Source organism: Watersipora subatra, chromosome 10 (genome assembly GCF_963576615.1).
Source record: "Watersipora subatra chromosome 10, tzWatSuba1.1, whole genome shotgun sequence".
Taxonomy (NCBI): Eukaryota; Metazoa; Bryozoa; class Gymnolaemata; order Cheilostomatida; family Watersiporidae; genus Watersipora; species Watersipora subatra.
Window position 1 is genome coordinate 37,785,774 of NC_088717.1, and position 21,341 is coordinate 37,807,114.

At 37.3% G+C, this 21,341-nt stretch overlaps 1 protein-coding gene across 1 annotated transcript; it reads right to left on the reverse strand.

Moving 5' to 3' along the window:
- Positions 1–2,092: 2,092 nt before the first annotated feature.
- On the reverse strand, positions 2,093–20,486 carry LOC137405957 (prostaglandin reductase-3-like). The gene is made up of 6 exons (XM_068092441.1): positions 20,436–20,486; positions 12,396–12,578; positions 9,592–9,848; positions 7,546–7,746; positions 5,519–5,742; positions 2,093–3,057 (listed from the first exon to the last, which is right to left on the reverse strand). The coding sequence occupies exons 2-6, from the start codon at positions 12,569–12,571 to the stop codon at positions 2,887–2,889; spliced, it is 1,029 nt and encodes a 342-aa protein (XP_067948542.1). The 5' UTR covers positions 12,572–12,578; positions 20,436–20,486; the 3' UTR covers positions 2,093–2,886.
- Between the last annotated feature and the right edge of the window lie 855 nt (positions 20,487–21,341).

Genomic DNA, 21,341 nt, shown 5'->3' on the forward strand with positions numbered 1-21,341 from the left:
CGTTCGTTCGTAGCCGATGGAGAGAGTTATCTGTAGAACTAAGGAGTGCTACAGAGCACGAGTAGGAGAGCATAGGGTACAGGAAATGGTGGCAAATTCAATACAGTATAATACTTAAATTCCAAAGATAATAATTGTTAAATAGCTTATTAATAAGAGATATTTCAAGCCACGAATAATTTGATATATATCAATACAATACTTATAACCTATTATAAAACTAGCCGAATGCCAGGCGTTGCACGGGTATTAAAAACAGCTTATTAATGGTAGCAGAGAGTTGCCTGCGACTTGCCATCAGCCTGGCATATTGCCAATGGCTAACTTGAGTAAGCTAGTACATGTATCGTATTGTTAAACTTACTAATAAGAGCCGTGAGAGCAAGCATTAGTGACCTTGTGCCACAACGCAGAGCCAATATGCATCTTTAATGCAAAAAATAACTCATATTGCCCAGTGAACCATTGCTTCTCTCATAGCTCAATGGGTTAGCTTATCGCCTGTTGGACGATGTTGGCCTGTTGCCTTATCTTCTGCGATACCGATTTGTCATTGCTAGATATTACCGTAGTCGCTAAAGCTGGATAGACAGATGAATAACTTTGAGATTTATATATATAGTTGTTAAATATAACATTTTGTGAGTTTGCCAACATTGTTACCTTGGTGCAATCTGTGAGATGTTTGGCAACTCTAAAACCAAGTCTGAGACTCAACGCATTTCATACTTTTTAGTTAAGCTGCAGTTGCTACTATACATGCGCTTATATGAAATGTGTTTGTAGGGTTTATATTAAAATGCTTAAATTTGTTCAAAGCTTTAATGGATCAAGTTAAATAAAACAATCTTTAAACTAATAAAAAGTTATGTAAATGGGCAATCGTGAATTTGTATAAACTTAAAATTTTGCTAAAAGAGACGTTCATTATGTGCCTGGCAGTGATTTGTATTGCTGGTCAGTAGTGTTCCGAGTTTCAGAGGAACAGGTATGTGTAGGCTGACTTTTGCATTCTGTTGTTTGATGTTTGCTTTCTTTTGGATAACTAGTCGCTAAAAAATTCACTTGATGAGCTATCAATCAGTCATTTGATAATCTCTGTTATAAGATATTCCAAAGTTCTTTGAATTAATATGGTTATTTGCTTTTTGTTCCGATATCGGTGGTCAGGCTATTTGCCATTTTTTTGAGAGTCAAAAGTGCATAGCCGTTTATTTAGAAGCAATAGTTATTAGACAGAATAACACAGGACCTGTGACTACAGGAAATCAAGACTCTCAACTCAATATGGTAAGGCTGAAGCTATTGCAAAACAATGGACCAGCTAACAAGAAGGTAATTTACACTACTCCTGAGCGACGCTGACAAATGTGTGACCCAGCCGAAACTCATTTAAGAGAGGCAAGTTGAACCTTACCCAGCCGACCAGCTCGTGCCCAGGTGGCTGTCTCTTTAACAAGCTGGCTTGACTTCACAATAAGTCGAGCCATTCTTCTAAATAGAGAATAGTTCTACCAGCACGGTATTGCTGATTTTAAGAGGTTTGAAATTGTGCCATGTGACAAGTTCATTTTCGGACAGTACTGACAGTGGTTCCCCATTTATTTTGTCCTAGGTGACAACAAGTAACATGCTTTTTAGCTTGTAAGACAGTTTGTTGACAACAGTGGGCCATCATGATCAAATGATGGGGTTTCTGGTAGCTAGATAAAATACTCAAAATAATGACACTGTGCTATTACAACAAAATACAATCAAAACCTTATTAATGCCTATAATATGAAATCAAAATAGCTCTATCTCCTTTCCATATCTTATCAGATTATTTTAGGTGGAGGTTTGGCTGGATATCTGCTGTTTTTGGGTCCTCCGAGTTGGCCACGAAATAGCAGCATCTGCAGAATATGCCCTTTCTCTAGATCACACTGCACTATTACTTGAGTCATGGAAAACCTCTCAAAATAGATTAATATAAAATCTATAGGCTGATTATAATTAGTAGATTACATAAGAGCCTCTACAGCTGCAATATTAAATACATCCAAACATAACTTCCCGCAAATGTTGCTACATTTATTCAACCACTCATATTATTAAAGTAATCTTTCTAAATACTGTAGTCACATATTTTGATACTAATTATGGTGTAGCCTTTACATAATTAGCTAAAACAAAAAATATAGGTTAGAAGATTTGGCAGTAATTTAATTTGCCTAATAACCAAAAATCAAACTGTTCTTTTTTATTGTTTGAACTACAAATCTACTTTTTTTTAAAAGGTTTTGTTGTGCTACACTTTTCAAAGTAGTTTAAACAGAGCAATACTTCATTCATTAGCTGATTGTGTTTCGCTGATGCGGTGCTCGTAGATAGATACAACATCATTCTAGTAGTGTTGCTTCTATGATTCAGCAGAAAACTGGAAAAAAATCCTTGTTTTATTATTCACCAGTGTTTTTATGTTACTTTGAAATATGAAACAACTCCTACTGAAAAGACAACTCCAACTAAAAAGACAACTCAATAAAACACTACTAATCGTTTGTTCCTAGCAACTACCATATCTAAGAATGCAAGATAAGAGTAAAAGAGTTGTTTTTTATGGCCAATATGTTAATCTTAAACACATAGATTTAGCAAATTTGTCACAGTTTATTTAGTAAAACAATATTTTAAAACCATTAAACTTTTAAAATAAAACAATTTTCACTAATGGTAGTCTACAGGTACAAAGCAATTGAGAATTTGTACCTGTATCTAGACCAGCAAATTTTAATTGCGACTAATTAAAGATAAATGCTAAAAATGAGAAGACAACCGCTTCCTACAGTGACTGGTTATAAATAATTTAACACTGTAGGACAACTCCAATGTTAAAGTTAATTTTTACAGCTCCACAATAATTTTCCCAACACTTTTCTTTGTGTAGAGATAATCGACAGCATCAGATATGCTCTCCAGCCCCTTAAAAGGCCCCTTGTCGGAGTGCACACCATTATCCACATGTGACTTGAGTTGCTTGGTTACGTAGAGCTTAATCAACTTCTGGGCAGTCAGCTAAAATAGAAGAAATAATAACAGATTGTCTTACTATGATATAGTTAATAACTAATGAATAGTCATGATGACAAGTAACTTAACGTGCATTCTATTTCACTTGGCTGGTCAGAGTATTTGAAATAAGAAGCGCTGTAACTATTAAAAAAACTTTTGAAAGCAATCTGCTAGATTTGCTCTGATCTATTGGTATTGTAAAGGAGGCCAGAAAGACGGCTTTAAAACACCACACCAATCTCAGATCGATGGCACAGTTTTAGCCAAATATAAACATATGTATTATTTTGTATATCTGCAATATACAATGATGCACATTTATTGAGAAGGTGCGGACATGTTCTGCTTCTGGTTTGCAATGCTCCTTATTTTATGACCACTGTGGTGGAGCGAACTCGGCCCTCTTTTGCTGAGGACCAAGTTGGTTCCTTTGTTTCATAGATTGGCCGAGTTGAGCCAAAATGAATTGAGTCGAGAGCTAGCCCAGAGACAGGGTCCACCGTAGTGTTCTGTCTCAGCAACTCTGAAGCATCTTTGGAGAACTTCACATTTAACACTTGAACTGTTCTTATGTAGAAAATATTGCATTCAGCATATTGTTGCCATAGAGACCAGCTCTATGAAATGTTGATAGTGGTTTCTGTTAAGAAATTGTGTGTGGTTTTCTTACAACTTCATTACAAGGGCCATCTAAATTAGCTGGATCAAAATCTTTGAGTACCATCATTGTTCCAACCTCTCTGCAACTGAGCATGCCTACAGTCGTCAAGGTTTCCTTTCCACAGGGCTTAAACATATCCAGCCAAGATCATGGAGACATTGTTGGGGTAACAATGGCTCTCAAAAAACACTCACAGCCTCTGCTCACTGTAAGCTAAGCAGGCATCATCACTGTTTCCAAAGTCGTTCACGTGTAATGACAGAAAACAGCTGAGCCTAGGGCCAAGAAAATCCGTTACAACCGGCCAGCAGTATTGAGACCAAAAGGATGACACGGCCCATCTGAGCTGGTAGACTTGAACAGGCCCCCTTCCAGATTAATGAGACCAGTCTGGCCCTTGACTCAAAGAACACCCGGCCACTGGCTGGTAAGAACAGCAGGGTCTAGGACTGAGCTTGCAAGTGAGATACCGACTTGTTTTCAAGGCGGCAACTGAATAGACCAACCTGCTACCAAGACGGCATTGAATCGACTGACCTGCAACCCAGCCATCTATCTAGGAAAAAAGGCGAAGCCTGCCAGCAACGATGAGATATTGGAAGTCCAGCAAGCAAAAGCCTACATTGTATATATATATATATATAAATATATATATATTTATATATATATGTATATATATTGCTGTGAGCAGTTATTTCTCTAAAACCAGTAAATAGTCATGCATCAAGCCTTTCAAAAGATCTTTAAGTATTCAAGCACATAAATTACATAATGTTCTTATCATATATTTCAATGCATCATAGTCTTGGCTTTCGAATGAGCCATTGTTTGACATGGTGAGACAGACATTGATTGGTGTTTATAGGATTTCCCCAGAGCTTTACCGCAAAAATGTTTAATGGTATAGGCTCGAAAATTGTGACATCACAATTTTCATATTCGGTGTTGTGTGCTCTTACTGCTTTATTTTATTGCTTACCGCTTATATTTATCGACTACGATAATGACGCTAGTGGCAGGCAAAGGTAAGACAACTCCAGAGAACCAATGAAGATGATAAAGGAATCAGTGTCATTAGCTCTCCATATACAGATTATTTTTATGATAAATAACTCAGATTCCAAGCACCATACTATGTTTTCCCGATGATATTATGCACTAGCCCTCTCTTTTTATTGTGATGTTGAGGGAAACGACTGAGAATAATTAATTTCAAGCATTGCGTGATCTCGCGAAAGTGCGATTGACATATAGCCCTAGAGCCACGCAACTGCGGGTCACAATTTAATCGATGTGATTTCATTACCTTAATCAATGATAGTACATGTATATTTATTGAAGCATAATTAATTAACCCAGAATACGTGTTTATTTTGGTCGGCGTTAGCACATCCCTGGGCATTGTTGATTATTTAGAATCCTACAGTAGTTTATCATTAGTGCTCTCTGGGTTTAACAGCACCGATTGTCACAAAAAAACACAGCCTCAATGGCAGCGAAAGGGATCGACTACTTAAGGCTAAATAATAATTATGACATCACATTGTGGGAACTGCAACCAAGCGTTTTTTATTGCAGGACATACTTTTGACAACCTGTTTTTTCTAGTTCTATTATTCTTTGTGTATTGAATATAGGCTCATTCAAAAGCCAAGACTCTGATGTATTGAACTACATAATAAAAATATATATAATTTATGGGCTTTAAGTATATGTTTTACAGAAATAGCCAAAAATAACTGAAGGTTGATTTATGACTATTTCATAACCTATAACACTTTTACAAGTGCTGTTACTGTTTACCTGTATATGCTCTACATGACCTGGCAGGAAAAAGCCACGGACACTAGCGTTCTTTCCAAGCAGAGTTCGAGGTAGGCTGCTCATGGTTTCAGATGCTGCTGTAAACTCTCCACTCTCGTATCCAGATATAAAACCAATCACAACGAGCCTACCATGTTGAGCAAGGTTCTTAATGCCAGCATCAAACATTTCTCCCCCGACTGACTCATACACAACATCTACACCTGAAAGCAAAAAAAGTGAAATTATAGCTATTATTCAACTGATCTTATAGCTATATGTACAACTGATTATTTCTTTGCAAATCTTGTTCTTGCTTACCAAAGAGTTCAAAGCATATAAACATTAGAAGCTTTTAAAACTCTCAAAGAATTTCAAATCTAAAACATAAAAATATCAATCATAATAATCGAAGAAAATCCTTGTTTAGAATGAAACAAGCAGCCATCTTGGTAACAGAGAAGACAGAGAGGGCCATCTGTGGAAAGTCATGAAGAGTCGTGTTTTTTTGAATTTGAATAAGTTTCTCCAGAGTTTAAAAAATGCTGGGTATTATTAAAGGAAATAGAAGTTATGAATTTTGTGGAGTTGCGTGCTCTTGTTACTTGGGATGAAATTTGAAAACCACCCAAAAGCTATGGTTTACTTGCAACAAAATTCACATTACAGTTGTTTGGTATCAAAAGGCTTATCATGTCTTACTCTGCTGTGTTGCAGGTGCAGAATATGTGGAAATGTGATTATAAGAAAAATGAACAGTTAATCGCAGCCATCACAAAAACGTCATAGGTTGGAATCCCTTTATTTTGGCCACATACTCAACTCAACATGGTTGCTGTTTAAAAAAGTGCTGTTATCATGTAAAATGAAAAGCCAACAAAAGGCTCAACATAAAACGTTTCATAGCACTAGTTTATGACAAACACTTCGGGTTCTACCGGAAAGCCCTTATCAAATATAGATGCTCACTAATTTACAGTTTCGTTTCAGTTTGGTGATCATCTAGTCGAAATCTGTGACCTATACTTTGTGCAAATGTGCGAACAATTTATGCAGGGTTTTTTCGAATATTTCAGGTGACCAATAGACTCCTCATGTTTATCAGAGAATGATATGCATTCCTTCGAGCTAAGGTTAAAAAATTAAACTAATTTTTAGGCTAGGTTTTGAGATATCAGTGCTAGAAGCGACAGCATTACAATGATGATGAAATTGGCTCAAAAGGCCATGATTTTATTGAATGCGTAAAGTATATTTGTGAAAACATTTTGATGAATGAGGCTGCATGAAAGTGTAAACAGAAGTGCATAGTGTTCGTCTATGTCCGATTTAAGCCGTTTTGGAGGGATTCTAACCTACAGCGGTTTTGTGATGGCGGCGACTAACTGTTTGCTTTTGAGCTTTTAAGAGCTTGTAATCACATTTCCACATACAACACCTACAACACAGCAGAGTAAGACATAGTGAATCTTTTAATACCAAACCACTGTAATGTGAATTTTGTTGCAAGTCAATCAAAGCTTTCTGAGTGGTCTTTAAATTTTATCCCTAATAACAAGAGCAAGCAACTCCACAATATTCATAACTTCCATTTCCTATAATAATTAGCATTATTTTAAAACTCTGAAAAAACATATTCAAATTCCAATGATATTAAATAACTTCAATGGTGCCAAGTTTTCTTGGAATCGAAAGGGAGTTGTTAACCAGTAAGGAACACTCCAAAATCTGATAAAGCTATGAAAACTTACTTATTGTTCTACAAAAATGTTATTATCTATTGAAATTATAAATCAAATATTTTTGCAGGGGCATAATACAGTGTTCAAAATTTTAGATCTTTCAGTGAAAATCCACAGTTTTCAGAGTAATCAGGTCATGAGCATACGCTACAAAGTAACAATATTTAGAGCTCAACTATCAGAGGGTTCAATTGCGCTACCTATAGGGAACACGAAACCACCCAAAATGACGTAAAATAATTGTTGAGATATCTAATTATTTAGATACAAGGTAGATAATCCTACCCTTTGGATACTCTTTGCTCAAGACATCACCAAGGTTTTCCTCTTTGTAGTTAATAACTCTGTCACATCCTAGCTCTTTAAGAAGCGCAGCTTTGCTATCTGTTGAGCAGGTGCCAATAACATGGCAGCCAGTAATCTTTGCTAATTGGACAGCAAACTGACCAGTACCTCCGGCAGCAGCAGTTACAAGCACCGTCTCTCCTGTAGTATAGTTTTATGTAACAACCTCAACTCAGTTCATACAAAAAGGAAGAAATAGCATAACAATACCTACACTTACAGGAGTGAAGCTTAGCAAATTTAAAAAGCAAATTGAGTGAATTCTCTGATAACTCTAACTGTTAATTGAGGTTAACATGTAGAGTCAACTATTAACATCAATTACATTCACATTTGAGTCGGGTATGAAATTGCGTTGCAAATCATTCATTGCATTATGATCGAAGCAAAAAGTTGAAAATAAGGGATTATTTTTTCTTGTTTAATTACAAATGAAGTAGGCACATTAGTAGTAACTGTTAACATTGGTTAATGGTTTTGCTAACTGAGGTCAATTGGTAAAGTAACTGTCTCTCTGTTTCATCTGTCACTGTCTTTCCTGTAACAGTCAGTTATGATGTTAAAATTACCCTGCGGTAGAAATGTTTGTTAGTGCAAAAGATGATCTCTTCTGGCACATGGAATAGCGTTTGCTTTTGAATAGAAATGGCATGATTGACCTAAAAGTCTCCAAGAGTAAAAAACTCTTGATACCAAATATAGACTGTTTTAGTGGTCTACATCTTACAAGTCCGTTAGTAAGTGTAGCTGTCGTTACAGCAAAGGTAGCATTTACAAATTGATATTTTTTCTTATAAGGTTTTAGGTACAGCAGTAACCCAGATTTAGCTTGGAAAAAAATGGTATCCTATGCAGACTGTTATGCTAACAATTTTGTAAGATTTAACAGACCAAAATCAAATGAGTGTTCTATGCCACAGTGTGCCAACAACAAGAGAACAAGCTTCGACATTTGATGATGTCTGCGAGAAATGCTCGAAGTTATTTGTTAGAAAGATCACATGAATGTCTACAGGGCTTTTAACTACATTAGTGTACCCATCTTAGAAAATACTGTTTTAAAACCAAATGTGCACAGTTTATAAATATTACTACATTTTGGCTTGTTTTTATAGCTGTATTTGTATACGCCTTACAGTAAGCATCCCAGTGCAGTACAGCATGTCCTTTCATTAGTGATGATACAATAGAATATAGTGAATATACATACACATATAACTTCTACTGACTTGTTATGTTACAAATAGTGAGTGAAGCATTCATTAGTATAAATTATCAAAAAGGTATTGCACAGCTCAAATGACCTTGAACTAAACAAGCTAAACTAGTTGGTTTTGTTAGCATTTCTCTCTATAAAAGTTATCTTGTGAGTTCAGAGCTATTAGCATAGTATAAGCATTGCATAGCAACGCGGAAGTAAAGCATATACATGTATCTTGCACATAGTCCTTTTTTGTATTTTAAGATACTAACTACGGTCATAGATACTAAAAACTTGACAGCAAAAACTGGAAATGTTTTATTAGTTAGCAAAGATGTGTTTCAGAAATTTTCTTTTTGAGTAAATATTTGAATACGCTTGATAACTAAACGATGGCACCAAGGTCATTGCTCAAGATTCCATAACTATGAAGCAATATCTTGGAAATCAAATATAATCTCTGCTTTGCTCCAAGCAGGGGCTGTGCTTGTTTCAAGGGCATCGATGCACTGACAATGGTTCTAGAACCTTGGCTAAATGTGTCTGACTCCAATGGTAAGGGAACCTTGACAACTGGAGGTATGCCCAGTTGCACAGAGCAGTTTAAGGTTGGATGTAATTTCTGTCACCATTGGTGGCCTTCTTTGGAAATTGAACCCAACCTGTAGTTTGTAGATCAGGAGTTCTTGCCTGCTAGGACATGATTGCACTCCTTTAAGAACTCACACCGAGCTTTAGTAAGTAATATAATTGCAGCTGTAGACAGCCACCTACAATCTACCAACCTTTCTTAAGGTTTGCTGTCTGCTCCAGAGCAATCCCTGCAGTGAGTCCGCTGACGAGGAGAGGGAGGAACTCTTTATTAAGTTCTGGCAGCGGGATTACTTTGCTCTCCTCAATCTGCATGTACTCAGTGAACGCTCCATTAGCCATGTATGCCACTGGCTGCCCCAGTTGCATGCTGACCTTGCTTCCTTTCTGCACCACCACTCCTAGACCTTCAAAGCCTACGGGGAAGGGAGGTGCTGAGTCTGGGAAATACCTGAGACAAATTAACTTAGTAGAACTTGCATGAAAATAGCTATAGGCAGTTTATTGCTGGTCCTACATGGAATACATGACCTAGATGGAATACATGACCTAGATGGAATACATGACCTAGATGGAACACATGACCTAGATGGAATACATGACCTAAATGGAATACATGACCTATAGATGGAATACTTGCCCTACATGGTATCCATGTCCTACATAGTATCCGTGATCTACATGGTATACATGGCCTACATAGAACACATGCTCTACATGGAATACTTGTACTGCACGTACTACACACCTTACACAGACTACATGTTTTACAAGAGGGTGGCCATGGCCCAGTGGTGTAGAATGCTTGACCAGCTAACAACAGGTGGGGGTTCAATTCCCAAACAAGGCAACTGCCGATGACAGCAATGACATCTAGACTTAAATTTCTGTCTGCAACTGAGCGCACGTCTGTCTGCAACTGAGCGCACGTCTGTCTGCAACTGAGCATGTCTGCAGCCCAGCTGTTGAGGTTTCCTATCCACTGAACTCCGACAAGTTCAACCAAGATCATAGAGCCATTGTTTGTGCAGCAATACTCCTAAAAACACGCGCAGCGCCTGCTTGAAGTCAGATAACTACTTGAAAAATTGTGCTTGAAATTCGAAAGGTTGCTCACACACTGTGTGCAACAATTTATTTTTATCAAAGTAATAAAACACATAATTACAATATAGAATTAAAGTTTTTCATAAGTGTTTTGAAATTCCATTTTACCAATAACACATTTAACATTGTTTTAAATCTTGCTTTCCTGTAGTATTATTTAGCAAATTAAGTTATTTTAGTAAATTTGTATTAGCTAAAGAAGGTGGCTTGCAGGATGCTAAACGAAGGATGGCCTACCAGTCAGAGACTGAAAGCTAGGCTTTTACCGTGTTAGCCCAAAGAGCCTTATTATAAACATAGGCACACATAAACTACCCTGATCTGTTTTCCTCACTCTTGCTTACACAATGACCTCTGTTTTTCAAAATTTACTGCAAATGTCACACATCAACATGTTAACGATGAAAACCATGTCCACCAGAACTAATACCTCACATCAGACATTTTCAACAGTGTCATTGTCAGTGTTGACAATGTCCGACTTTGTACATTGTCAGACTCTCTGAAAATGTATTGCACAAAGTCAATGTATCTGTGCATTGTCTCACGCACCAACTCTCAGTTGACAGTTCATTTCATGTCAACAAACAGAACTATAATGTTTTTCTATAGGGGAACCCTCTCAAAGTGCAGACTATCTCAACTAAAGTGTGCACTTTTATAATAACTTGCGTGGCTATGAAAGCTATAATAACTTTCATGGGTGTTGCATGGGTATTTAAAACAGCTTATAAACGCTGGCAGGTAATATAGTTGCCAATGACTAATTTGAGTAAGCTAGTATATGTATTGCTAAACTTACTAATAAGAGACGTGATAGCAAGTTTTAGTGACCTTTCGTGTAACACAAAGACGCTATGCATATTTTAACCTAGATAATTACTATTCGCCAAATGGATTCATTGTAGCCTGTGTAGCTTAGTCGGTTGCTTGTTGCCTTGTGAATGGGAAGTACCAGGATCAAATCCTCTGCGATATGAATTTTTTATTGCTATAGCTCGGCATAGGGTGCACAAAAAGTCAAAAAGTACAAACACTGATATTTATATATATAAATTTAAAAACGCCTGATATTTTAAACTTTATTTCTATATCTTTTGTTGAACAATTCGCAACTGCTATAATCATTAAGACTATAAGGGATAAATATGAAAAATAATTTTCTTTCGCTGTAAAATATGTTTTCGCTATAATAACCAAGGAAAATTTGATAAAAAAACCAACACAACATGCAGTAATTGTAAAAATATCCAGACAAAAAAATTGCTTCATGTTAGGCTCAAACTCATGAAATTCAGCCTAGCAAGCTGTTGCACCAACTCACTGAGCAAATTGACCACCTTTCAGACCCCCGGAGTAACTGACAAACACACATTCTCGGCACTTTATAACAAAAGAGCGAACAGATAACAAGCAACGATCGATAATAATATAAATAAATTTTGAAAAAAGGCCTTTTTTAATAATTTTTCACAAAAAACCTGTCGATCTTTCACATCACACTGGTTGAAAATCCCTGCTTGGAAGCTGCAAGCTAACCAGACCTGTCCTAGACCTTTTTTTCTTGCCATTTTGCTACTTTATTATTATACCATTATTTTATTGTTATTCATATATAATATTCAATTGAAGCAGTTACCAAAGACTTCAGTAAAATTGATCGAAATAATTAATATAATAGCTCACAGTTGTGTTGCACAGTTTTGTATAAGAGAATTGATAAATCTCTTCAAGCTGTCCAGGTTTAATACTAAAATACCAGTTGAAATTTTCTTCAGGTTTTCCTTTAAATCAAGCACTAAAGACTGACCATGAAGCATGATCATTAGCCTTAGTATCTTCTTCAAGGAGCCAACATTTTGGATAAATCACTATTCCGACCCTTAATTACCTGCCAGCTGAGAAGTTCTTGTCAGAGGCATTTATCCCAACATAGTTATTCTTTACGAGAATTTCATTTTCAGCGAGCTCTGGCGCCTTCCCTTCTTCTATGGCACAAGCCTCTCTGAAGTCGAAGGTGAGCTTCTTCACCATAAGTCTTTTGAACGTCTCAGGAACTTGAGCCATATTCACTCTATAGTCTAAACATGACGTAAATAAGTAATAGGGAGAATTTAAACCTACCTGTTGTATGCAGGTACAAAGGTACAACATCTAGATTGTTGTATACAGTAACAATATTGATGACAATAGAACTATGCTCTTCTTAAAAGGTTGTTATTTCAGATCATAGCAATTTGAATGCTACAGCTAATAAGAGTATTACAGCGAGTAGTTGTCATTTCTAACTTCAAAAAGTTAGAATTCTTTATTTATATGGCTAGATAAAAAAGCCATCAAAATGAATGACATTTTTCACACAGTACTGATTGGTTGTCTCTGGTAGCTTCTGCTCCAACATAAGCTAAGTAACCAGAAACTTCCATTGTTTAATGTAACAAATCATTTTTAATGAGTTTTCAATTTATTGGTTGCTATGTCAGACAATGCACGATGTCCTATGGTACGCTGCCAGATCTATTTATCAGTGAAGCGGCGATAGTTCAGTATAACACAGATGAAAAATTGAGGTTCAAATTTTTTTCTTGTGCACACACAAATATAGGCATGAAAATTCCTAGAATTGGTTTTATAATCAAATACATCAACGACATCTTATATAAAATAGCAAAGCGGTGATGCAATCAAGCTATCAGTTGGTAGGGGTGGCTCTGGGTTAATACAACTCCAAAAAGCAATGAGGAACTTAGAATAGCGAGTAATCTCTCGAAGATTGAGTATGCTGTCTGCAAAGGCTGTAAGTGTTTTTAAGAGTCATGTTGTACAAACAATGACTCTATGATCTTGGTTGGACATGTCAGAGTCGAATGGCAAGGAAACCTCAACGACTGGAGACATGCCAAGTTGCAGAGAGCAATTAGAGGTTGGATGTCATTTCTGTCACCACCACCAGTGGCTTTTTGGGAATTAAACCCGAACTTGTTGCCTATAGGTGAGGTGTTCTAGACCGCTAGGCCCCGCCTCCTGTAAGTTATGATTATAACTTCACATTAGCTTTTACATCACCCGCCCCACTCATGATAAATTCATTTTTTATTGAAGAGATACAGAAATATCTATCCAGCATTTGTAAATGATAACATACCTGATATATGATGTTTTAGTTGAGTTTCGTAAAAGTTGAGGTTTCACTATTTTTATTATTTATCCACTATACTAAATTGCAAAGCTCTTATAGATTATCCTATTTATTGTTAGAGCAGTGCGCTGCTGAAAGGCAGTGGTAATGCAGAGAGATTGCAGCTTGCTGCATTCACCATGCCCAATAGATATAGGGACCATATGCCCGGGATTTTGCGGGCCTTTACTCAGGCACAATCTAACTTGTGATAAATGTTGCATAAATTTAAGAGAATGAGTGTGGTTTTTCTTTCGTTTTTATTCCGAAGGAAATTTCATTAGCCATGGAGCTTGCCACTACTGCTCTGCTCTCCCATCGACAGCGCTCTCTATACTATATACATGCGGGTTACCCGTTCTGGCTAATGGAACCAAGTGGGAAATCATACTACGGCCCGGTCTCGGCAATATCCCACTAAAGGACACCTGTGTGCGATACACAACAAAAGAAACAAACACAACATGCAAGATGTATACGAGTAGTGTAATGGATTTACTGAGCTGAGCTTTCTCTAATTATCATGAGTGTTCAACTATTCTCGGATTAGCCCAAAAGCCAGCTTGCACAGAAAGCCCATAGATTACCCTGCAGCCCTTGCTATATAAGCAAAGGTGCTACGAATGACAGAACTAAGGACTGAGAGTTACGTTCTTAATGTTTATTAAGAACCGCGTGGTAACATTAACCTACCTTTGTGCAGTTTTGTAACAACATTCTTACATTTACAAGTGGAACTGTTTGAGTATTTGTTATTAACTCATTTCAGCATTACGCTTGATTGTAGTGAATTGTATCCAATTGTTCTATATTTTCATGCTTGTAGGGCTTGTATGAATAAAGAGCCATTATTCACCAGACACCTTGCTTGCAACAACTACAGTTGTGCATGAAAGCTATTACTCATTCGGTGTAAGACAACTTGTACGCAGAACCCACTTGCAAGTGGCTAGTCAGCGCTGATTTCCACAACATTGGTAGCAGCAGTGAGATATCTGTAATCCTGTTGCTACTGAAAGTTTAGCTGTACGCACAACCTAGTAATTGTTGAACAGCTCTCTGGAAAGAAATGGCTCAAGGCACAGATCAAAGAATGTCTAATCCGTTCCTGCCGATCAGTAACCCATTCCGGGACATGGCTTAATCCATTTAATGATACTGCTGAAAAATGGCCAAAGCAGGTCGTGCACTCTGATACATCAGCACACATCGATGGGGCAACCTTCATTGACGATGTGTACCAGAAATGTGTGTTGGATCTGCAGGACAGACAGGCTGCCAGCAATCGCATATTATCTTCAGCAGATAATGAATTAGCTGGGCATCAACCAGTACAAACACTAAAGACGGCAGATCTTCCTGAAGTTACTCAAAGAGAAAATATGAGCAATGTTAGCTGCGGCACTGCAGAAACCTATACAGACTGTGATAAGACAAACCTAGCTGCTGTGCTACATTCAATTTCAATAGAAATCGCCAAACAGACCAAGCTGATAAAAGATCAGTCTGCCAGAATTGCTGCTCTGGAGCAAAGGAGACAAAGTGATGACAAATGCCAATAACAAATATCGCAGAGCCAAACGTTGCTTCCGATGTGGAGACTCCTCACATCTAATAAGGAGTTGTACTGTACCAAAGAAATGGGGAAATGGTCAGTCATCCATAGGCACTAATCGGGAGAAGCGCCAAAGGTTGGCTCCTAAGATTATAGGTAAAGTGGTTAAACCTGTGTCCTATGCCAATCATAACAAAGCAGATGAACGATGCAAAAGAATAACGGTAAGCCATGCAGACAGTGCTGGTTGCCTCATTCACGATATTGCAATGAAACAACTGTTTCGCTTCCCTTGTCTGTGCACAGTTCTTGTCATGCTAAAAAGTCTGTAATTAATCTTTCTGATTACAGTACCAAAGTTGGTGCAGAGAAACCCTGCACCAATGATGCAGCCGCTAACTCGACACTTGATGTTCCAGGAATGGTCGAGGAGCAGCTGCATGACGGTTCAGATAAAGGGCTTCAACTTGCATCGGCTAAGGAGGTTGTGGCTAAACAAGAGTAATGCCAGTCAAGGCCCACACAATGCAAGAGACACCCATGAAATCGTGCTGGGCATAACACTTACGGCAATAGTAGTCCTTTCACAGAAAAGATACAGCATTGTGGAGCAACCAGTAACTGGCACAAGCATTGGACTGCTGGCACAGCTGGTAGCAGCAGATTGTATTAGAGTAGCAAAGCTACTCCTACAGCTGCACATCAGCTGCATGCTAAAAAATATGCAGCGCAACCCCGTGACTACAAATATACACTGGAATCTTGCCTTGATGAAGTTGTCCAAGAAAGAAATGAAGTGCAACTGTTACACTGCTACATGAAGCTGCTTTTCAAATATGATGACCTGAAGTATCACTTCGACTCGGGCCAAAAGAACACTCTCACAACATTCTTGTTGAATAAGAAATAAGTTGTGCTATGAAGACAACTAAGAATTGTAACCTAAGGTTGCAACAGGGTTGTCACAGTTAGAGCTAAATCCATAACTGCCTTATCGACGCTGGTAAGCCAATATTTGGATACTGGCACCGCGTTTAGGGGTGGAGAATGCAATGGATTTACTGAGCTGAGCTTTCTCTAATTATCATGAATGTTCAACTATTCTCGGAATAGCCCAAAAGCCAGCTTGCGCAGAAAGCCCATAGATTAACACCCAGCCCTTGCCATATAAGCGAAGGTGCTACAGTGTTAAGGAAGGAGGGGTAAGAATATGCAACAGGGAAGATATCCTAGTGAGGGAGAACAAAGAGCACTGAGTTAGCGATACGGACTACGAACGACAGAACTAAGGACTGAGTTACGTTCTTAATGTTTATTAAAAACAGCGTGGTAACATTAACCTACCTTTGTGCAGTTTTGTAACATATATATCTTAACATTCTTACATTTACAAGTGTAACTGTTTGAGTATTTGTTATTAACTCATTTCAGCATTATGCTTGATTGTAGTGAATTGTATCTAATTGTTCTATATTTCCATGCTTATAGAGCCATTATTCACCAGACACTTTGTGTGCAACAATTACAGTTGTGCATGGGAGCTATTACTCATTCGGTATAAGACAACTTGTACGCAGAACCCACTTGCAAGTGGCTAATCAGCGCTGACTTCCACAACTGTAGTAATAAAAACAATATGCTAACAGAAAGTTATGGCCCGGCCTATACCACACGGGTACAGTGTACCACACATAGAGATATCTCTGAAATGCGAGTAGTGAAAGCATACCTGCCAACTCTCACGCATTGGGCGTGAGACTCACGCAATCACCCCAAAGAAAAAATGAAAATACGGGAGATTTTTGCCCAATTTCCACAATTACATATAACGTACTATCATTGATACATCAATTGCCCCAAAACCAAATCTCACGCATTGCCCTACTCTTGGGTTGGCAGGTCTGAGTGAAAGTGTGTAAACAACTCACACTATCTTCGGATCGGATCGGGTTTTTCCCACTGAAAGCCTCACGCAGGAGGCAAAATACGTGGGAACTCTTTATTTTAAACAGTATACCAGCAAAAATTTTTTTTTTTTTTTTCAGTGTTTTTAATTTTGCTTTCGGCTTGTATTTGTATCTAAAGAGTATTGCCCCCGGGCCAAAAGTTGCCAAAAAGGGTGTGCCGAAATTATCAAATTCCATCTCTGATTTCTCGAGTGGTTCTAGGCCAGAAAGAATTAAAATAAGCTTTGGTTTTTATTGATACAACCCTCCCTCTTGACGAGTATTATAGATTTGTTCGGGCTCTTGCTTATATGTATCTTTAATCACCCCACTGGCTGTAGCTTTGCAAAACAAATTCACTCTTAATTCCTTTCGTCTATCTTTTAGCAATTGTATATTACTACTCTCCTTTATAGCAGTGTAGCTAACTTGCCCTCGTAAATCAAAGATGAATTTCACAGCCTTATTTTGTAACTTTTCTAGTTGTTTGATGTCTTTATCAAAATAAGGGTCCCATGCTACGCAACCATATTCTAAAATTGGTCTTATGAGAGTGTAATATGCCAACTGCCTGGTTCTTGTATCGGCCGATTTTAACACTCGCCACAGCATACCCAAAAGACTGGTTGATTTAGCAACAATTTTATTTATGTGTGCGTTCCATTTTAAATTGTAATTAAATTCTATGCCAAGATATGGGTGAGTATTAACATTTTCAAGTCTGCGGTTATTGAGATAATACGATTGGCTCAAACTTGAGTCTTTAATTGACATAACCGAACATTTACCTACATTAAAAGAGAGCTGCCAGTTTTTAGACCACTCGTCAAGTTTTTTTAGGTCTTCTTGCAGTAACTGTGCTTTCTCTCGAGTGTTATATAAAAGTGCGTCATCCGCAAAGAGTCGACACTCCGAGGAAAGTTGATCAGTCAAATCATTAATGTAAATCAAAAACAGCAGAGGGCCCAACACCGAACCTTGCGGCACACCTGATTTTACACTGCAACGATGGGATAATGACCCCTCTACCCTTACTACCTGCCCTCTGTTTTGCAAAAAGCCTTTGATCCATGCTATGATCTTTTCATGAATACTAAAAACAGATAACTTATATAGTAATTTGCGATGACTCACTGTGTCGAACGCTTTAGAAAAATCAAGAATAATTATATCTGTTATCAAACCTGTTTCACGATTATATGCAAAATCATTTATAGTGTGGACCAGCTGTGTTTCGCATGATCTCCCACCCCTAAAACCATGTTGCGAAGCCACCAATAAATTGTTCGTATCCAAAAAATTGTGAATATGGTGAGCTATAACATGCTCTAGCAGCTTACACATAATACATGTGAGCGACACAGGTCTGTAATTATTAGGCAACTGTTTACTACCTTTTTTGTGTATAGCAGTAACTTGAGCTTCCTTCCAGATATCTGGTTGAGAGCCGGTGGACAAAGAAAAATTTAAAAAGTCAGCCAGACTGTTAGCTATTACTATGGAAAAAGTTTTAAGATGGATACCAGTGATGTTATCTGGCCCACAAGATTTTGAAACATTTATTTCCTCCAAGAGTTTTAACACACCTGTTGATGTAACAGTAATATCAGTGTCCTCAAAAGATAATGTTTTGTTCGGAAGCGGGACCAGAAGGCCATCATCATCTGAAAAAACGGTTTGAAAAAAATCATTTAGCAAATTTGCCTTGTCAATTGAAGTTCCGGCAACCCTGTTTTGGTATTTTAAGTTAGGTATGATATTACTACCGTTCTCTCTATTTTGGCGCAGATGTTTATAAAAGGCCTTGCTATCTCCATTTTGTAATGGTTTGTATGAAGTTTTTGCTAGATGTGATTTTTTAGCATATTTGATTAGCTTTTTGTTTTGTTTTTGAACTAATTTATACCGATTAGTACTATATTCTGAGTTGCAAAATTTAGTGATAGTGTACAATTTTTTCTGTTTTTTTAAAGCATTTTTAATTTTATACGAAAACCAGCCAGGTTGATGTGAAGTTTTATGGGTTTTTGATGGCACACACTCTTCCCTAACAGCTAAAAGTCCCTTCAAGAGCAAACTGTACACTAAATTTATATTACTCTTGGTGTTGATACTATCCCTGATCTTTTCCTCATATTCTTTAAAAATTGTTTGGGCTTTACCCAAATCAGCTTTAATGGGGGCTTTACCCAAATCTTCAACGATAAGTTTTGACAGATTTTAAGACTTATTTAAAGCTAGAAGAGATTGTGATAAGGAGATTCTACTACTGAATCTCCTTGTTGAGGGAGCCAAAAAGACGTAGTGCATCGTTCAGACCGCCAAAGGCAACTGAAAACAGTTCTTTGCTGTTTAGCTTCTAAGTGATGGATCTCAAACGTACTGATGTAATGGATAGAGAGAAACTGCCTTTGAAGGTGGACTCGGCCCGTTACCCCCTGTTCCTATCGACTATGTTGGCCATCGAGTCCAATTATGTAGTCCGGACAACGGCCCTGTTAACATACATGTAATGTAGTCCGGTTCTGTGTCTTCAAAACAGATACCGTTGGTAGCTAATTAGCCTCTGGGTTATCCGGGTTAATAAATGAGACTGTTGCGAGTAAAATATTTCGAGTACAGTACTGGTATTTTATGGTACCGTTTCTAAACACCAAATGCCCTTAACAAAATTCGACCTTTTTTATACGATCAATAACCGATAAAACATGCTCGGGCACAAAGAAAATTAACTAGAGGACGTGACGACCATAGTTCGTGTTCCGGGTAAACAACGACATTTACCATTAGTTCAATATACAAAAATATATAATTTTATGAGTACAATGCAACTATAATTCATATACTACTGTTAATACACAAACAAAACATACATATTTATAAAACAGTAAATATGGCTGCAGTGATTATTTCTAGATCGGCGGCTATCGGAATTCGATGACACTCGATGACACTACATTACGATTGTCAAAGTTTGAGATTGAACATTAGTACTTTCTAGCAAAGACCCACCAATGATATACAGCCTCCAGGGCGCTGTATATCGTTAGACCTACTTAATGGTCACTTTTAATATGTGCTATCCTTAGTTCAGTGGCGATAGTTCATGATGGTCAAAATTTTTTCGAATAGCATAGATAATAAATCACTTATAAGTCTTTTCCAAATAACCGTTGGTTTCTACACAGACAAACTAGTCGTGGAGTCGTGTTTATTAGATTCCACCTTAGTTATGAAGTGATATATACTTACACTCAGTGCGTGTATATGTATCCTCTACAGCTAAAACTGGTGTTCTACTCAGGTAGCAGTTTTCAAATGTGCCATGAGAGTTACTTATGGTAGGAGGGGCAGTTTTTATCTAGCGTCTATATATGCTGTGCAAACAAACATGGCATTTGAAAGATAAAAATAATAGCCATAATTTAATACCATTCCTGCAGCCAACTTAAAATCTTTAGTGCTAATCGTATTTTATGATCTAAGGCTACTTGCCTAGTTATTTCAAAAATATTGTTATCAGATAATTTATTTCTGGAGGTTGCATTGTATGATCTTTTCTTGAGAGTTGTCTTCTCTGTTTATAAATTCCAAAACCATAAACTCACTATGCTGGACTTTTCTAATGAAATTTTTATTGGACCATGTTTAGATGAAACAATCTGCTAACACCATACAGGTAAGCAAAGTTTTTAACCTTTGAATCATTAATTTTCAAGGCAATTGAAGCATCGATTTTTTGTAATTGACTAGAATATATGCGAGTATTTGGCCATGCCTTGAAAAAACAACTGCAGTTCTGACCAGTCATTTGGTAGCAAGTAAAAATAATTGCACATTATTATGTAAGACATCAGTGCAGCTCGAAGCTCAGGCAAAGGGTACAAATCCCATTACCAATGAGAGCTGACTTTCTGCCATGAAACAACTATATATGTTGCCTCACAGTCAATGTGCTGAAACCAGAGTGCTCAAATCACAAAAGTGATGAGCTTTGCACAAAGGCTAATAGTGCCGCATCTTTCACAGAGTGCTCAACCAAAGTGAGGGGGCACATACTCATGCTACAGTATATATATATATATATATATTTATATATAAATATATATATATATATATAAGTGTAAATATACATATAAATAATATAAATATATATAG

Excerpts from the sequence above, each read along its gene's own strand:
- LOC137405957 (XM_068092441.1), bottom strand. The coding sequence starts at position 12,571 with ATGGCTCAAGTTCCTGAGACGTTCAAAAGACTTATGGTGAAGAAGCTC. Across the intron at positions 9,849-12,395 it reads AAGAACTTCTCAGCTGGCAG|GTATTTCCCAGACTCAGCAC; the intron begins GTAATTAAGGGT and ends AATTTGTCTCAG. Across the intron at positions 3,058-5,518 it reads GTCATGTAGAGCATATACAG|CTGACTGCCCAGAAGTTGAT; the intron begins GTAAACAGTAAC and ends CTTCTATTTTAG.